Here is a 20,750-nt window from a genome sequence, read left to right as displayed (position 1 = left end):
AATACAACTCAAAAAGGTCCACCAGGACCTCATCACGCACAGAAGGGGTAAGGGAGTTTTTTTCCTGTCTTACTGAATGCACCTTAGATACACAAGCACGCCATACGCTGAACTTTGTCTAAACTTGCCGGCTGCTGAGTGGCGGCCACTACAACACCATGTAGCAATATAGGTCTAACCAATGCCGTGTATAGCCAATGCACAATTTACGGTTTTAGTCCCCACTTTTTTCCTATTGCCTTTTTGCACGAGTACAAAGCTAGAATGGCTTTTCTCGCCCTTTCTTAAATATTAAGCTTAAAGTTCAGTTACCTGCCCGAAATAACGCCAAGGTATTTTGCACACCCACCAAAGGGAATTTCAAAACCCCCTAAGGATATGGGCTTAACCGTGGGAGTTTTGCAATCTTTGCCGAAATAACGCCAAGGTATTTTGCACACCCACCAAAGGGAATTTCAATACCCCCTAAGGATATGGGCTTAACCGTGGGAGTTTTGCTATCTTTCCATGACTAGATCTGTGTTTACAGGATTTACCCCAAGATTAAATGTATTAAAATTGATATTTTCTTTCTTTATTTGTAGCTTAGTTGGACTAAAACCTTTACTAAGACTTAAAACTGCTGATGGATTTGCTTATGAAGACAATGACCCGGTTAATGTGGCGGTGGAGCAAAATATGATATTGGCAACTGTGTTGGAATGGCAAATTTCTCCCCTAGGGAACCGTTATGAAGAAATGTGCATACAGCTACATAAAGGTAAGTTTATTTTGTATTTAACTCGATAATGCTCAGGCCCGCCTTCATTAACACGGGAACTTTCAGTAAAACACGCCTAAAGATAACTGAATTGTTTAAAATAAAACAAAGCTTTGTTGAAACTGTAAAAGAGTGTTTACAGTATGTACTGGAATTTATCGTATAGGGTTTTCTTTGCTTGTTTGCGTTAGTTTCGTATGTTCGTATGTTTCGGTGCAAAAAATATATGTTTGGAACTAAAATGTTTAGCACATTAGTTTTAAGTGCAAGCATATAATGTTCATAAACTAGTATAACATGTTTGGGACACATGTGCTAATATGTTAGAACATATTATGTTTGAGACATAAGATTTTCTTTATTTTAATATCTGTGGATGCAAACATATTATTACGAATTTAATAATTATAGACATAAGTTTATTTAAATTAGTTTCCGTTAATTTAAAATTTCAAATTGTAACGATAAAATTTCGCTATCCCTTGTTGGAATCATCTATTCATTTTCTAGTATTTTCCTGAATTTCTTTTATATTCTTTTGTTTGCTTACCGAAATATTAGTTCTTACTCTCTCATAGAATAGCAACCCCTTTGCTTTGTTATTCTGCATTCTCATTTCATCTCATTGTCTATTGTCATTGTTGTTGTAGTAATGCGAGCATATATCTATGTGAGTGTGTATGTGTTTGGCAGCCACCAGACGAATAACTTAATGGTCGTAGATCCTTCTAACATTGTCTAAGAATGTTCTGGCGTTGCCAGAATATTGTAGTGCTACCAGAATGTTCTCGTATTGCCACACCGTCATATATAAAAGCGCTCGCATGCTGCTAACGAGTCAGTCTTAATTAAAGCGTCAAACGAATAACTTCAGTGTGAACGAATTGTAAAGTGTGAAGTCATAGTAAATAAATTGTAGATTGTCGTTATTTAAAAGAACTGTGTTTTAATTGTCGGGTAATTAAAACGCCTAAATATAAAAACGTAACAATTGGTGTCGGAAGTGAAATAACGGAAAAAAAATCTACAATGAAGTTTAATGAGCTTCGTGTGGAAGACATAAAAAAGGAATTGAGCAAACTGGAGCTGCCGACAACAGGCAATAAGGCCCAGCTTCAAAAGCGTCTACTGGAAGAGTTTGAACGGCGTAATATGGACATTGCGACGCATGAGTTTGATTATAAGGAAGACATTGATGAATCAATACTCGTCAATACAAGCAGTGTAGAAACTCCATCTGTGGCTTCGAGTGTTGTGGATTACACATCAATGCTCAATGTTTTGAGCAAAATGATGGAAGAAAACTCTAGAAAAATCATGGATGAGAATTCTAGAAAAATGGAAGAAAATTCTAGAAAAATGGAAGAAAATTCTAGAAAATTGCTGAAAGAAAATGCCCTACAAATGGAAGCAAATTCTAGAAAAATGGAAGAAAATTCTAGAAAATTGCTGAAAGAAAATGCCCTACAAATGGAAGCAAGTTCTAGAAAATTGGAAGAAAAATTCGACGAAAATTCTAGAATTCTCAACGAAAAATTACAACATATTTCTGAAGGCATGGAGAAACGTGTGGACCATATAGAAAATCAAATTGTGGAATTGGATAAGAAAGTTCTTTCCGTGGATGAGAAAATTATGGTTCATGATGAGAAGTTTCTGCACATCGAGAAAAAAATGTCAGAGCTGGAAATTAAAGGTGGTCCAGTGCGCGTCATCGAGGGCTCTAAAATCAAAACTCCTGTTTTCGATGGCTCAACGTCATTTGATGTCTTCAAATTCCAATTCGAAATGGTTGCTTGTAGAAATTTGTGGAATGACGATGATAAAGCAATTGAACTTCTATTGGCATTAAAGGGCAATGCTGCTGATGTGATACAAAGCATTCCCGCTGCTTCTAGAAATAACTATAATGAAGTAATAGCGGCACTTCAACGCAAGTATGGTGGAGAGCACAAGCAGGACATCTTCAGAATGGAATTGAGAGGAAGAATCCAGAAATCGAATGAAACCCTACAAGATTTTCACAGAAGTTGAGCGGCTAGTGCTTTTGGCATACCCTGGAGAGAATCATCCTCTTATAGATCGTATCAAGATTGAGACTTTTGTGAATGGCATTCGAGACCCTGAGATAAAATGTGCAACATATGCCGCACAAAAAGCTACATTCACAGAAACAGTAACATTTGCACTTGTACAAGAGACTGCGAGATTGCTGGCACGGCCTCAAATTCACAAAGTACGCAGAGTAGAGACCGAGTGTGAAGAATCGAAATCGGTCATTGAATTGGTAAAAGAGGCTCTAAAGCAGATAATGCAAGAAATGAAGCAGCAAGCAAATAAATCTAGAATGAAATGCTATAACTGTGATAAGGCTGGACATCTTTCCGGGGAATGTAAAGCGTGGCGTAAAACGTCGGGGTCAATCTCGCCATCTCCATTAAACAATAATCAGAAGAAGGCGACCACAAAGCCAAAAGTTATTGATCAAGCCTTGACACGACGGCATTGCAATGTAGAAAGCAGACGCTACTCGAAGGCTGAACCAAAGGAGACAGTTGTAAATGTCAGGCAGTTACACATCGAATCTGGCACAGACTGGTCAACAGAGCAACATAAAGATCCCATTCTGAGAAAAATTATTTCGGCAAAACAAGAAAATAAGAAACCCAGCAAGAAAGAAATCGCAGCCGAAAGTCCACTTATGAAAGCATACTGGGCTCAATGGGATAGTTTAATGGATCCCTGCAACGTAAATGGGAAAGCGAAGATGGCAAGAGCAGCCGAAATTTGATCATCGTTCCAGATTCCAAAATAAGAGACGTTTTGGCGGAGTTCCATAATGGTCCCAGTGGAGGTCATCTGGGAATAACCAAAACCGCCGAGAAAGTGAAGCAACGATTCTACTGGGTTGGATGCCAGAAAGCAATTGCTGAATGGGTAGCCAATTGTGAGAAGTGCATGAAGGCGAAAGGTCCAACAAGGAAAAGTCGAGGTCCTATGCAAGAATATAGACCAGGAGCCCCGTTTGAAAGAATAGCAATGGACGTGGCAGGCCCTTTCCCAGTAAGTGATTCTGGAAACCGTTATGTCCTTGTGGTCATGGATTACTTCAGCAAATGGCCGGAGGTGTATGCAATTCCAAACCAAGAGGCAAAAACGATTGTGGATTGGTCAACAAAAACTGGATATGTCGCTACGGTGTGCCGTCAGAGATTCACTCAGACCAGGGAAGAAATTTTGAATCGGCCATATTCAAAGAGATGTGTGAATCCCTTGGTATCAAGAAAACGAGGACTACACCATTACATCCACAATCCGATGGCATGGTAGAAAGGTTTAATCGCACTCTGGAGGAACATCTTCGAAAAGTGGTGGACAACGGCCAGAGGGACTGGGACGAGCATATACCAAAGTTTTTGCTGTCCTATAGATCTGCCATTCATGATTCCACCTCTCGAACACCGGCCAATGTTCTATTCGGAACCGAGTTGAAGTTGCCTAGAGATCTGATATTCGGCGCTAAACCTAATGAGCTCGCCATGGAAGAAAACAGAAACGACATCCCAAACACTTTCGGTGAAGTTCACGAATCAGTGCGCAACAAAATAAAAATGGTCAGCAACAGAATGAAGGCGAGATACGATCGTGCTGTAAATACTGAGGGCTTCCAAGAAGAAGAATTGGTTCTGCTATTTAACCCGCAACGAAAGAAAGGATTGTGTCCTAACTGCAAACACAGTGGGAAGGCCCATACAAAGTCATCAAGAAGATCAATGATGTTGTATACCGGATTCAGAAGGACGACAGCCCTAGATCAAAGATGAAAGTTGTACATCTGGAACGATTGGCTCCTTACGGAACAGGTTCTGTGCCTGTTCGGGACGAACAGGCTTAAGCGGGAGGCAGTGTTACGAATTTGATAATTATAGACATAAGTTTATTTAAATTAGTTTCCGGTAATTTAAAATTTCAAATTGTAACGATAAAATTTCGCTATCACTTGTTGGAATCATCTATTCATTTTCTAGTATTTTCCTGAATTTCTTTTATATTCTTTTGTTTGCTTACCGAAATGTTAGTTCTTACTCTCTCATAGAATAGCAACCCCTTTGCTTTGTTATTCTGCATTCTCATTTCATCTCATTGTCTATTGTCATTGTTGTTGTAGTAATGCGAGCATATATCTATGTGAGTGTGTATGTGTTTGGCAGCCACCAGACGAATAACTTAATGGTCGTAGATCCTTCTAGCATTGTCTAAGAATGTTCTGGCGTTGCCAGAATATTGTAGTGCTACCAGAATGTTCTCGTATTGCCACACCGTCATATATAAAAGCGCTCGCATGCTGCTAACGAGTCAGTCTTAATTAAAGCGTCAAACGAATAACTTCAGTGTGAACGAATTGTAAAGTGTGAAGTCATAGTAAATAAATTGTAGATTGTCGTTATTTAAAAGAACTGTGTTTTAATTGTCGGGTAATTAAAACGCCTAAATATAAAAACGTAACAATATGATAATTTGGAAATTGCCTATAAACATATATGTGTTTAGAAAGAGAGACTAAGAGGGTATGCTGCAAGTAAAAATTGGAATTAACTAATTGGCGCCCCAAAAAAATATATATACTTTAAGAAAATTTCATTAAAATTTTTTCCACCAGTGTATGCCTAAGGTGAGGGTGTTCAGTGAAAAAAGGATGTTTACATGAAAATAAAACATATTTCACGGATACCTCGTCTTTGACTTTGATATGCGGGATAATATATTAACCCTTTCGACCTGTGGGCCACTTTTTGTGTGTTTGAGACTAACTGTCAGCGTTGTTTTTGCTCATAAAACTGTAACGGTATCGAAAGCTACAAGTGTTTTCTTCAAGTTGAATAAAAACCAGCTAGTTTGGTTGTCAATTATCTTTTTTTTTTCATTAGTACGCACGTGCCTCAAGAAAATAATATTTGCTAATTTGGAAAAAGGTTTTTATACATGTGACTTTTTTCAAAAATTACAACAAAAATGTTGAAAGTTTTTATTAAATCTGTAGTACAATCAAATAAAATATTTTTGGAATTCAAATATTAGAATTGCAAAAAAAACAACAGGTGAGAAATTTTTAAAGTTGCCTGTGATCAATTATGGTATTAAAATTACATTTTTCTGGACATGAGACCTAGAGGAAAAAAGGTTTGAAGAACAATGTTATTGAACAGATTTTGAACTTCGATTGAGAAGTCCCAGTGACGAGGAATGTGGCGATGATGTCGAAGACATATCTGCAGTGCTGGAAGGAATCGTAAAAAGTTAGGGAGCCATAGCTTTCGGCTTTCTTGGCAACATACTGGTGGATTAGCACGAATATTGGCGCTTTATTATATTTTGGTTAAAATAGCATTGGTTCAAAACAACAACAAAAAATCTAAATATTTTCGTGAATCACGCGTGATTCACGCGAAGCCGTGAATGAAATTTAAACTAAACGTGAGTAAAAGTCACATTCACGATAAAAATTCACGTGCACGATCCAACTCACGCTCACGATAAAATTTACGTTTACGATAAAATTCACACTCGCTGTAAAAATCATACTCGCGAACAAATTCAAGCTCACCGATTTTAATAACCTTCACGTATTTTATCACCCTTAAGGTTTCAATAGCGTCCATTGTTTGATTGTGCAATATATTTTAATTGTGCTAATGGTTCCGTCGTGAGTTATGAATGTTACTTACCCATCAGTAATTGCAGTGAGACATGACATTTGTCGTGGATCACAAGAATTTTCGTGCATGCTAATTGATGTGTCACGAACATTGTCGTGTTCCGAAAATATTCGTGAATCACGAGATTTGTCGTGAATCTTGCGGGAGCGTGAGGCATAAACGTTGTTCGTGCGTGAGCATGCGCGAATATGACTTCTCATTTCGTGAATTTGCGTGAATTTCTACCCACATGGCGTGCGTGAGTACAAATATTCCTTCGTGAATGTGTCTGAGCGTGAGTGAAATTTCACTCATCCAAGTATATATTTACTGTAAAAATAAAAACAAACTTTAAAAAAAATTCAATAAAACGTAATATGTCTATTATTACAAAAACTATTTTATAGCCACAATTGCCCAAAGTTGCCCACAGACAGCATTCTCTACCGCCTAAACGATAGGGAGTGGCGACCCGAAATTTTGGCTAGACGCTTCAACATGATTAAAATAAAAAAATAGCGATACCTGTAAAAATTCGTGGTCGAAAGGGAGTATCACTGTATTCTACAGAAACAAACAATATCAATGGAATCCCCAACAGGACTTTTTCAGGAAAGAAACAGCCATCAGGATGATAGCAAAACATGAGTCCTTCAATGTCTTATTTGAAAAATTGCTCTGACATTGTGAACAAAACACACCAAATTCAATGGCATTGATTAATGAATCTTTCTGGATAAGGCTTAGTAGATGTTTGGTTAGCGATGTGCCGAATTTTTGGTGACGATTTTCGAAATCCCCTGTCATTAAAGTGTTCATATAAATTTTCATTCTTTCAACTATAACACAAAAAGGAATATTTTCAATTTCAAATCGACAAATTTTTCGATACGATTATGAATTCGATATCGAATTAGCCCCCTGATCATTGTTTGAAAGTTTCGCTGCAAGTAGATGATGCTGATGTGGAAACGGCCGTCTATCTAACCATCTAGCAGTCTAAAGGGATTTGGCCAAATAAATTTGACAAACATGATTTTTCTCTGTTGGTACTTTTTCTCTGTTTGTTGGCTGAAATCAAAACAATACAAATATTGAAGAAGAAACCAACAATAACAAACAAAACAAATATAGAAAATAAATATTGAAGTTTCCAAACTTTTTTTGCGTTCCATATTAACTGAATTTATCACTACAGTTCATATAGTAATTGCTAATGTATTTCTATCTCTCATTTTCAGATGTAAACAAGAATGTAATGGATGTTTTACAGAGAGCGCAGATTTCGAATACAATACAACTACATGATTTTTGGTTATCTCCAACACAGACCGAACCTGTGTTTAAAGCAGTTCTCCATCAAAGCAACTTAAGAACTTTGGATCTCGGCAACAATTTTATTCAAAATGAGGGGTGCCGTCAATTGGCCAAAGCATTGTCCACACTGAAACATTTGAAATCTTTAAATCTAAGTGGCAATTTCATTACATCTGATGGACTAGAAGTTCTGTTATCGGCTACAGGAAGTTCTATTACTCTTGAGGAATTGATTCTAAGCCAAAACCCTTTGAGGAATGATTCGATTCGTATCCTGGATCGTTTCTGCAAAGGACCTGCTGGCAAATCAATCCATAAGTTACACCTATCACACTGCAGTATTACTCAATTATATGACTATGATCTAAACTATTACGAATTATATGATTTCGATATAAGTTTTAATCATTTGACCGACGACGTTTTGCAGGTGCTACTTTCTAAATTAAACTCATGTCGCCTACAAAATTTAAATTTGAGTTACATAAATTTCTTGCAAAATGACGATAATCCTAGAATATCGTCGACGTCAACAGCTGAGCGGTTGGTTGATTTCTTTGAAAGCGGAACGTGTGAAAAATTCCGTAACATTGAACTGGCAGCTTGTCAACTCAACGATGTTGATATTTACAAAATTGTTCTGTGCTTAAGTAGATCCAATGATTTGGAATTGTTTAATATCTCAGATAACAAACGCATAACCAGTTCATCACTTTTCTTTATCTTCGACAAGATGTCTCATTTGAGGAAGCTTGAGGCAACTAACTGTCTACGACTATTTGAGATCAATAATCTAGATCGGCTGTTGCATCTTCAGCACATTCCAAATTATGTATCGATAACCGTAGATGACAATTCTATGCAGGATCTGTTGCACCAATTGTCCATCTTATGGCAATCGCATTGGGGTGATAGGGGTAAAATAAAATCTTACGGAAATAATATAATTTTGTATGTAAATAAGAACGATATAAGCGCACCATAATTCGTTGTACACTTGATACGTTTATAAATAAAAGAACAAAGGTGAGACATTTTACGTGTTTATTTATTCTCAAAAACAAAACATTTTTTCCACAGATATATGTGGTGTTTTATGTAATTTTCGGGCTAAGAAATAGTTGGAAAATTTTACGTAGGTTACGTGCACCTCTAGCTTTGCACTAGCCAGCTCGCCGAAATGGTATGGGTCTTCCTATAATCTCCAACGTCCACACACACAATATTTTTTTAGGTGTACAAGGAAAAAAACTAAGAAAAAAATAACTAGGGAAACACTAAGAAAAACTAACGTAACAGCAGCCAATTCGAAGTTTTGATCTTAGAAATAAAAAAAAAAACAACCAATAATATAAAAAAAAATTTATAAGGTTAAAATATCGGACGGACCTGGTATCGGACTTGGTAAACTAATTAAATCAACCGACTATTCAGACCTTAACAAGTATTCCTGGTGATAATGAGCACTATTACCCAAACCCTCCCAACCTTATAATCCCTTTAAATTTTACGGATCAGCCTAATATAAATTTACAAATCAATCTTTATACGCACATAATATTGAGACAGCTTTTTATTTGGTCATCTATCCGACCAAATTACAAAAACATTTCTTCTTTACATTCTCATTTCACATTCTTTGTTTTTATTTATAAAATCGCGATTATGTTTACATAATACTCCAAAATAATCTACCAATTATTATATTACAATTCAAAAAGGAAAACATAGAAGAGTGCGATGATAATCGACCAAAGAGAACTTAGAGGCTAATTATGAAGGTTTTGTTTTGTTCTTTAATATTTGAAGGAGAAACTGAGAGTCATACCAAATCTGTTATTGGAAGAGAAACAGAGAGCTTCAAAATAATGGAGACTACACTTGACAAATGTTATTGAATGAAACGAATTATGAAGAAGAGCTTATATGATAATAACAAAACAAATGGAGAAATTACAATTATGAATGAAAAACGTAATTGAAGAATTTACGCAAATAAACTTCCAGTACAAAAACAATAAGGTTTACTATTAATTAATGTACTACTATTTATGTAAGCTATACAAGCAAATTAATCTGTTTTGAAGATACGTTATTAGCCGTGTTTAAAAAAAATCAGAACAGTTTTTTTTTTGTTGAAAAGGGAAAATTTAGTTTTCTTTTTTTTTTTCTCTACCGCCGCTGATTTAAACAAAATTATGAGATAGTACATTACATATATAAAAAGACCAAAAGATAAACATCTTGTTTAGGGTTACTTACATTTATCATCCATTGAATCACTGCATCCAAGGGCCCATCGGTGCTTTGATTGATGATTACTTTTTTTGCTATAATTTAAGGGTTATTATAAAGGGTGGTTACAATTTCAAGGGCCGATATTGATTTTTAATAAAACACAAACTATTTAGGAAATTATTGTAATTTTATTTTATTATGATATATTGGTATTACTCAATTATGTATGGAACAAAATATCGGCCAAATGGGCGCTGCGACCTTGGTGGCACACCTTCATCCGATGGTCCAAATTGTCGATGACGCTGAGGCATAATGAAGGTTCTATGCCGTTAATGTGCCGAATTATCTCATCCTTTAGCTCTTGAATTGTTGCTGGCTTATCGACGTACACCTTTTCTTTCAAATAACCCCAAAGAAAAAAGTCCAACGGTGTCAAATCACATGATCTTGGCGGCCAATTGACATCGCCATTACGTGAGATAACAAGGCCATTGAATTTGTTGCGCAAAAGAGCCATAGTTTCGTTAGCTGTGTGGCAAGTGGCACCGTCCTGCTGAAACCACATATCGTCCACATCCATATCTTCCAATTCGGGCCATAAAAAGTTCGTTATCATCTCACGATAGCGAACATTCACGGTAACTGCCTGACCGGCCTCAAAAAAGTTGGCGTTTAGGCGTGGTTCACATTCAACATCGGCCCTTACAATTTAACCACCCTTTATTACACACACGAAATTAATTGATCCAATTAATTTTTTAATTGAAATATCTTCAATCACGAAAATGATAGTATCAATCACAGTTTTAATTGGACATTAAAAAATACTTAAAAAAATTAAATACTTAAATACTTAAAAAATTAATTGATTCCCTTAGCAAATTTCAATTATTTTTTTAATTGATTCAATTAAAAATTTAATTTAAATTGATTGCAAAACTTAATTATTTTTTTCTTTAAAAACGTAACTATTTTTAATAACTTTCTTAACTGACTTACGGCCATTTTCATGTAGCTCCGTTAGGCTTTAACTGCCAGTTAACAGAAAGAAAAATTTAAATATCTTTTCTCCGGTTAACTTTAACTGAACAATTTTCAGCAGTTAAGTTTCTAACTGGCATATGGAATATATACGCAAGATCACAGATATGTAGATATCACGGCTTAAAAGTTCGTTAGCTAACGTAGCACTAACAGAGCTGCATGAAAATGGGGGATAGTGTTGTTAGTTTGATTAAAAAAAATTGTTTGTTTGAAATAAACTTTTAGGTAAAAAATAAAAAAATTCCATCACTTGTTGTAATTGACTTAGTCTTTCGAGATTGACTAAAAAGTGAATTGTATCAATTAATTTATTAATTGAAAATTTTCAACTTCAATCAACTTTTCAATTGAGGATATTTTGGTGATATTTTTTCTGTGTAAGTTTCCTAAAAGTTGGGAGCCAACGTGGTGCAATGGTTAGCATGCTCGCCTTGCATACACAGGGTCGTGGGTTCAAACCCAGTTTCGACCAAACACCAAAGAGTTTTTCAGCGGTGGATTATCCCACCTCAGTAATGCTGGTGACATTTCTGAGTGTTTCAAAGTGGAACGCCGTTCGGACTCGGCTATAAAAAGGAGGTACCTTGTCATTGAGTTTACCATAGAATCGGGCAGTACTCAGTGATAAGAGAGAAGTTCACAACTGTGGTATCACAATGGAATGAATACTCTAATGCGCTTTACAGACTATCAGTTATTCCGGACGGAATGTCGGTGTTTGTAAAGAATTTTACAATGTGTCGGATCGATACGACTTGTCGGCGATGACTAAATAATCGGTAAATGTGTTATCGATCCCATAAACATGCACACCCAGAAAAAAGTGCCTTCGAAACTAAAGGAAAAAATTTTCATCAATATAGTTTATCCATTTTATTTCCATTAAGGTAAATTTTTGTGAAAAATAATAAAATTTACTCGTTTCAGTAAAAAAATCCTAAACTGTAAGCAGTTAGGAATAGTTCATTAACTATAATAAGGCATGGAATTTTACTCATACTATTTTCTTCGCTGGGTATAAGAATTTACTACTGAAAAAGAAAATTTTATTCACCGATAACAAAGCATTCGTAAAAATAAACAAAAACCGAACTAAAACCAAGTTTCCTCAAAATTAGTAAAATTTCTTATAAAATGATAATTGCGACTTCCTTTATAATAGAAAGTTTTTCATACATACGAACAACACTTGGCATAGAAAAATATTTTAGTTCATTCGTACTAAGAAATATGCAATCCTTTCAAAACTTAAGGAAACACACTTGTTAGAATATAGGAAATTTTCCTAAATTTCTATTGTCTACCTGTAATCGATACCTGTCATCGTAATCGATGTGTTTGCGCGTGGGTGTAATCGATATATTTGCGCGTCGGTTGTTTTTTTAGTTGGAATCGCGTTGTTTTGGTATACGGAGAGATTGTTAAAAAATAATATGGTAAAATAATATAATAAATAACAAATAAAATATATAAAATATTTGTTATTTTAAATTAGTGAGAAAAATTTTCGTTTTTTTAAATAAATCTATCAATGTTCGTGATAGTGTATAAAGAAAGAAAACACCAGCAGAATAACAACCCTTTCATTTGTCTTCATTTTGGAATCTTCAATTATCAGGTAATATTCAGTGACGCTAACGTTTTGCAACAAAAATGTTTTATGATTTTTTATATTTGTAGGTATTGAAATTGTAAAAGGAGGACAAAATCGTTAGGCAGCAACTTATTAAAAGTGAAAAGTACAAGAAGAAGAAAAAGTGCGTTTTACAGTTGATAATATCACACGGAAATTGGAAATAGTGGAATAATAAACTAATATTTCAAAGAGATTCGATGCTGTTGATTCTTAATAAATATATTCAATATATTAATAAAACATGTCTTTTATTGAAGATAAAATTGCTTATAGAAATAAATAAAATTGTATTTAAAAACGAAGGTAAGCAGTTCTAATTATGAAGTAAAAGTTTTACCACAAATGTGTAAGATTTGTCGAAATGAATGAAAAAATTTCAATAAAATCATTCCATATATGAATTCAAATTAGTTAAATTTTTTCATTCTGTAGTACAGTGGTATATAAATATAGGAAAATGTTAACTAATATATGGAATGCATTATTCCTAATTTCTACGAAAATCACATCGTTCAAACAAATAAAAATGTCTTTGGCGCTATACGAAGTTCAACTTTCTTCACAATAAGTTCATTTTAACTTAAAGAAGGGGTCACTTTTTTCTGGGTGCAGCAGTATCGATTATGCCGTCGGACTTAAATTATAATGTGCACAATATATGGGATATGTTCGACACGAGCACTGTCGTCCGGAATAACTGATAGTCTGTAAAGCGCATAAGTGAGCCTGAAATATCGGGATGCAACTATACCTAACCTTCCTAAAAGTTCAGGGATTGTCAATAGAACTGCAGTCTCCCTCTAACGTCATATTCAATCACGCATTTCGAACTGTTTGTACCTCACATCACAAATATTTCGAATGTTTCGAGTAATAAATGAAACAGCATTGCCGAGCCATCACGCCACACAGTGGTTCCAAATAGCTTTTTTTTGGAAATAATTCTTTTGATCGGATAAAGATAACAACATAATTCTTTGTGTGAAAGCTGAGGTGTTTTCCTTGAGTCCCTAGTGGGTCCACGGGCTGAACTGTAGGCGTTGAAAATTGGTCACCTCGGGGGTATCAAATTTTGTTTTAGCTGTCAAAATCGCAATTATGAACTGATTTCGACGTTTTGCTGAATAGAACCCTTCGAAAAAAAGATCACAAGCGTGTGCGAATATATTTTATAGTTTGCCAGATATAGGCCCACAATTTTTTTTTTATTTTAACAAATAGGGTTAGTATTTTGAACCAACAGAGTCCGTTCTTGACCGATCCTTGTTTTCTTTTATTTACTGTAATCCCTACAAAGTTCTACGAATTTAGGAAGAAAAAATTATGTACCTTTGTTTTTTAGATTAAAAGTTGTAAACTTCACAATTTAGAATTTCCAAAAAATACAGAATTTTGACCAAGTGCCGTAAGCCAAGAAAACAACCTACCGAAACGAAGAATGGAATCAGAAAATTGATGGAATCAAATGGAATGTTGTCCAAGGTAAAGCGTGTGCAACGTTATCTAATTTAAGTAGTTTATTTAATAGTAAAAATTCTTAGATTAAATTCAGTTGGATCAGGACATAAGCGCTGGACCAAAGATTATTGCATAGATGGATATGTTGTTGCATGCAAGACTGACATGGAGCAGACGTTAATTGTTTACCATTAAATGTGATTGAGAAAATGAATATTCCATTAGGAAAAATAAAGTTTAATTTGCGTGGTTTTGACTATAATGAAAATAAAATCGATGGTTTTGGTATAGTGACGATGGAATATTTTTATAGAGGTCGTCAATTAAGCAATATGCAGAATTTTTAGTCGTCAGTGATAAATGCTAGTCTATCTGTTCTTCACAGAGTTGGTAAATTCCCAGGGCCATTTTCGATAAGAGTGACTCGAAGCCGGTGCTTCATTATAGGAAGCGAATTCCAAACACTACTCGATCGACTTAAATTGGAATTGGCTAAAATGGAACAGGAAAATATATCGCGCTTTGATTACCTAACAGACTGGGTTAACAACTTGCAGATAGTCGAGAAACCAAATGGCAGTCTTCGTATTTGCTTGGACCCGAAAGCTTTGAACATGTGTATCAAGCGCAGTTATTTTTTGATACCAACAATGGGCGATATGGTATACAGTTTGGGAGAATAACGTGTTTTGTTTTTTGAGTTTTAAAAGTATTTTTATTAATTTAAAGAACTTATTTTATTGGAAGTCAAGTTTAGAATAGAGAACATGAATAACAATATTGATTACAAATTTAAAATTGAAATACAAAGTTATTAAATCATTTCAATAGTTTTTCTTAAGACTGGGTTCTGGCATATGGAATTAAATGAGGAGAGTGTAGCTTTAACGACATTTATGATTGATGATGATTTATTTGGTCTCAATTGTGCATCCGAAATGTTCCAACGAAAATTGGTCAGAATTGTAGGAGATATCGAAGGAGTGTTAGTATATTTCGATGACGTGGCTATTTGTGCGATGAGTGAGGAGGAACATGACAGAATTATGGAAATAGTAATGGACAGAACAAGGAAGAATAATATTAAATTTAATGCGGATAAGATGCAGTATAGACAAAGGGAAATTAAATTCATGGGAAATGTGTTCTCGGAAGGAAAGATTAAGTCGGATTTGAAATACAAGGATTGAAATACAATATTGTGGATGCAAAGGCCGATGGGCAAACCAGACGTTTTACGATTTTTGGGCTTATTTAAATATTTAGCGAGGGTTACTTCGCTGTTATCAAAGCGAACATCAGCATTGCGTTATTTATGTAGAAAGGATGTCGTTAGCTTGATGTGTAAAGGTGCTAAGTCAAATTTTTGAAATTTTACAGGAGACACAAAAACTTAATAAATTGTGAAATAAACCTATTTTCAAAAAACTGTAAATGTAGTTACCATAAATGCCAACATCAATACTCTAAAAAACAACATGTATTTTCTTAGCACTTTTTCTGATGTTAAAAACCATTTTTTTTACTTAGCACTTTTTATTTAACATATTTCTCCACAATAATAAGTACTCAGTTGATGTTTTAAATGAAGATAGGGATACGATCTCCTTTATTCTTACAGAGGTATATAACTACATGAATATAGTCTTACAATAACAACACTAGTTTACACTGAAAATGTACACTTGATGAGAGTCGACTTTTGATCTGCCGAATTCGAAAAAAATGTTTAAAAATTTGTTATGGAACAGTTTTTCAGATATTCCGTTATTTTTAGTTTTTCGCTCTTTTTTCCGATTATTTCGTTGTTGGTACTTTAATGAAAGGTATTAAGATGACGAATAATCTGTGATAATTTAAGTGGTTCAAAAAATATCGATGCGAAAAGCCATTTTTCAATGGACCTTTTCCGCCAGAAACGTATAAACCATTAGGGGGTTTCTATTCATGGTCGTATAGATGATACTCTAACGTAAGTAATAAGACCAGCTAGAAGAAAAACGATGAAAGACAAGCAGGGCTGTGGAGTAGGAGCCGGAGTCCTTCGTTTCAATAAATGACTTCACTTTACAATTCGTTCACACTGATGTTATTCGTTTGTCGCTTTAATTAAGACTGACTCGTTAGCAGCATGCGAGTGCTTTTATATATGGCGGTCTGGCAATGCGAGAACATTCTGGCAGCACTACAATATTCTGGCAACCCCAGAACATTCTTTGACAACGCTAAAAGAATCTACGAGCATTAAGTTATTCATCTGGTGGCTGCCAAATACATATACACTCACATAGACTAGCATAGCAGTACTACAACCACAATAACAATGACAATAGACAATGAGAATGCAAAATAACAAAGCAAATGGGTTGTTATACAATGAGAGAGTAAGAACTAACATTTCGATATGAAAATAAGCAAACAAAAGAACATAAAAGAAACTTAGTAAAGTACCAGAAAATGAATAGATGGTTCCAACAAATGATAACGAAATTTTATCGTTACAATTTGAAATTAACAGAAACTAATTTAAATAAATAAACTTAAATCTGTACCCAGTCAGAAATTTACGATGGTTATAAATATTGAGCGTTGTAACAGCGTTGGAACCCAACGTTGAAACAACGCTTGCTAAACAAATTAATTGACGGTTTTTAAATAGTAAATTTTCCATAAAATGATCGTTGAAAATGCATGTTCTATCAATGTCCAATGGTTTTTAATGAGTAATGGAGGTATTATTGTTGATAGGAATTGGTTTATAATAGGATAATGTTCCTTTATCATATAAAGTGAATATGTACATTAACAGTGAAACCACTAGGAACAACAATTTGGGTAATTTTACAAATGAGTAGAAAGTTTTAACTAAACTAAACGCTGACATCACGCCAAAACCCAAATATAAGTACTTATTTATCGACTAATTGAAGAAATTTTGTTAGACATAATTACTTTTTTTTCACATGTTAAGGTGAGTATTAACTTCAAGTTTAGCCGCTTAAATCGCTAAAGTGAAAACTAAATCAGTAAGAAAAATTCACAAAATCATACATATTTGTTGCAAATTTTATTATAACTTGATGGGGAAAAGCCCAAAGCAAATTTTCACAAAGTTTGTATTCCTTAAAATGGATTATTAAAGAAAAGTAATCGTGAAAAAATGACGTTTTTATCGCCTAAACTCGAACTTAATACCCACCTTTAAAGAAAATTTCATTGTTTGAAGGAAAAAATTGGAGTTCAGTATTGCAAGAATGTTCTTTTGGTGCATTTGGGGTAAAATGTACAAATCTTAAGAAATTCTGAAGTGTTTTGTGTGAAATACGCACATTTGTGTATAACTTTTTCCCTTTGTTAAGTTCATTTTAGTGTCGTAGAGGATTCTCTTTTTAATGTACCTTAAAACTTTTCCAAGAGTGAATTTTGAACTATTACCTATAGGAAATAATAAAGACATATGACTAGCCCCTAAAATCACAAATTTTTCACGATTACTTTTCTTTAATAATTCATTTTAAGGAATACAAACTTTATGAAAATTTGCTTTGGGCTATTCCCCATCAAGATATAAAGAAATCTGCAACAAATATGTATACTTTTATGCCTTTTTTACTGATTTAGTTTCCACTTTAGCGATTTTTAACCATATTAAAATAATTTTTTTACCAATTATAAATGTCAATCTTAATCTTAGTTATGTATTTTTCCTATTAACGGCCATTTTCATGTAGCTCCATTAGGCTTTAACTGCCAATTAACAGAAAGTAAATTGCAAATATCTTCTCTCCAGTTAACTTTAAGTGAAAAATTTTCGTCAGTTGTGTTCCTAACTATATATGCAAGATGACAATTTCGTCCATAATACGGTTCAAAAGTTGGTTAGTTAACGGAACACTAACGGAGCTTTATGAAAATGGGGGTAATTGTTAATTGTTAAGTTTTCTGATGTTCCTTTGTAAAGTGTAAAACACTAATTTTGTTTTGTTTCAATAGTGGTTTTAAGGTACTGTAAAATTATAATTCTAACCCTCCTAAAGCATTCTAGAAACAATTGGAAAGACGTATGAAATGTTGTTTTTCAGTGCTTTTTAATCGTTGTAAAAACCATCGATACATCGTATAACGATGTTATCATTTTGGGGTTGTCAAAGCGTTCGTTAAACCATCGGAAAAGCGTATAAAAGCTTTGAAAACGTTAAATACAATCGATACACCGTGGAATGATGTTATCATTTTGGGGTTGTAACAACGCTTTTTCCCACCGTGTATCAACCGTTCACAACGCTTTTACAACGCTTTTCCGATGGTTATTTTCTGACTGGGTAATTATCAAATTCGTAACACTGCCTCCCGCTTAAACCTTTTCGTCCTGAACAGGCACAGAGCCTGTTCCGTAAGGAGCCAATCGTTCCAGATGTACAACTTTCATCTTTGATCTAGGGCTGTCGTCCTTCTGAATCCGGTATACAACATCATTGATCTTCTTGATGACTTTGTATGGGCCTTCCCATTGTGTTTGCAGTTTAGGACACAATCCTTTCTTTCGTTGCGGGTTAAATAGCAGAACCAATTCTTCTTCTTGGAAGCCCTCAGTATTTACAGCACAATCGTATCTCGCCTTCATTCTGTTGCTGACCATTTTTATTTTGTTGCGCACTGATTCGTGAACTTCAGTGTTTGGGATGTCGTTTCTGTTTTCTTCCATGGCGAGCTCATTAGGTTTAGCGCCGAATATCAGATATCTAGGCAACTTCAACTCAGTGTTCGAGAAGTGGAATCATGAATGGCAGATCTATAGGACAGCAAAAACTTTGGTATATGCTCGTCCCAGTCCCTCTGGCCGTTATCCACCACTTTTCGAAGATGTTCCTCCAGAGTGCGATTAAGCCTTTCTACCATGCCATCGGATCGTGGATGTAATGGTGTAGACCTCGTTTTCTTGATAACAAGGGATTCACGCATCTCTTTGAATATGGCCGATTCAAAATTTCTTCCCTGGTCTGAGTGAATCTCGGACGGCACACCGTAGCGACATATCCAGTTTTTGTTGACCACATCCACAATCGTTTTTACCTCTTGGTTTGGAATTGCACACACCTTCGGTCATTTGCTGAAATAATCCATGACCACAAGGACATAACGGTTTACAGAATCACTTACTGGGAAAGGGCCTGCCACGTCCATTGCTATTCTTTCAAACGGGGCTCCTGGTCTATATTCTTGCATAGGACCTCGACTTTTCCTTGTTGAACCTTTCGCCTTCATGCACTTCTCGCAATTGGCTACCCATTCAGCAATTGATTTCTGGCATCCAACCCAGTAGAATCGCTGCTTCACTTTCTCGGCTGTTTTGGTTATTCCACTGGGACCATTATGGAACTCCGCCAAACGTCTCTTATTTTGGAATCCGGTACGATGATCAAATTTCGGCTGCTCTTGCCATCTTCGCTTTCCAATTTACGTTGCAGGGATCCATTGACTAGAACTAAACTATCCCATTGAGCCCAGTATGATTTCATAAGTGAACTTTCGGCAGCGATGTCTTTCTTACTGGGCTTCTTGTTTTCTTCCTTTGCCGAAATAATTTTGTTCAAAATGGGATCTTTACGCTGTTCTGTTGGCCAGTCCACTCCAGATTCGATGTGTAACAGCCGAATATCAACAATCTCCTCCTTATGTTCAGCTTTCGAGCAGTGCTTGCATTCTATACTGCAAGGTCGACGTGACAGAGCGTCAGCGTTACCGTGTTTTCCACCTTTTCTATGCTCGATACTGAAATCATAGCTTTGGAGCCTCTCGATCCAACGTGCCAGTTGAGCTTCCGGATTCTTGATTTGGAGCAACCATCGTAGAGCTGAGTGATCAGTCCTGAGCAAGAAGTGTTGTCCATACAAATACTTATGATAATGTTTTACACTCTCTATGATGGCTAGCAGCTCTCGTCGCGTTACACAGTAGTTATTTTCGGGCTTGGACAACGTTTGGCTGAAATATCCCGTGACCTTCTCCTTGCCGTCTATCTGTTGAGATAGGACACCTCCAATACCATGTGCGCTAGCATCTGTATCCAAAACAAATTTTTCGCCCGGAATAGGATACGGTAGAACAGGAGCTGAACATAAACGTTCTTTTAAATGTTGGAATGAATCCTCCTGTTCGTCGATCCACTGGAACTTCTGACCTTTTTGCGTCAATTTATGGAGACTAGCGGCTATGCTGGCGAAGTTTGGGACGAATCGTCGGTAATATGTACATAACCCAAGGAAACTTCTTAATTCGTGGAGATTTCGGGGTCGTGGCCAATCTCTGACAGCTTGGATTTTGTCTTCATCGGTGAATATGCCCTCTGCAGTTACATGATGACCCAGGTATTTAACTTCCCGCTGGAAAAGGGAGCATTTCTTTGCGTTAAGGCGTAGACCGTTTGTTTGATAACGTCTTTCAAGTTCTTAAGGTGCTCGTCAAATGTTTTGCCCATCACTATGATGTCATCCAAGTATATCAAGCACGATTTCCAGTGCAACCCCTTCAGTACCCGCTTCATCAATCTTTCGAACGTAGCCTGAGCGTTGCAGAGCCCGAACGGCATTACATTGAA

General features: G+C 35.6%; 1 protein-coding gene across 1 annotated transcript; it reads left to right on the top strand.

Annotated features, from left to right (window-relative positions):
- Positions 1-584: 584 nt before the first annotated feature.
- On the top strand, positions 585-8,807 carry LOC142242569 (tonsoku-like protein; the record flags this gene model as incomplete). Its single annotated transcript, XM_075314136.1, is given in 2 exon segments — positions 585-760; positions 7,698-8,807. Coding segments are annotated over 2 exon segments (1,237 nt in total), but the record flags the coding sequence as incomplete, so codon positions are not given.
- Between the last annotated feature and the right edge of the window lie 11,943 nt (positions 8,808-20,750).

Source organism: Haematobia irritans, unplaced genomic scaffold (genome assembly GCF_050003625.1).
Source record: "Haematobia irritans isolate KBUSLIRL unplaced genomic scaffold, ASM5000362v1 scaffold_49, whole genome shotgun sequence".
Taxonomy (NCBI): domain Eukaryota; kingdom Metazoa; phylum Arthropoda; class Insecta; order Diptera; family Muscidae; genus Haematobia; species Haematobia irritans.
The sequence above is the reverse complement of the archived record's forward strand: the minus strand, read 5'-3'. Positions and strand labels throughout refer to the sequence as shown.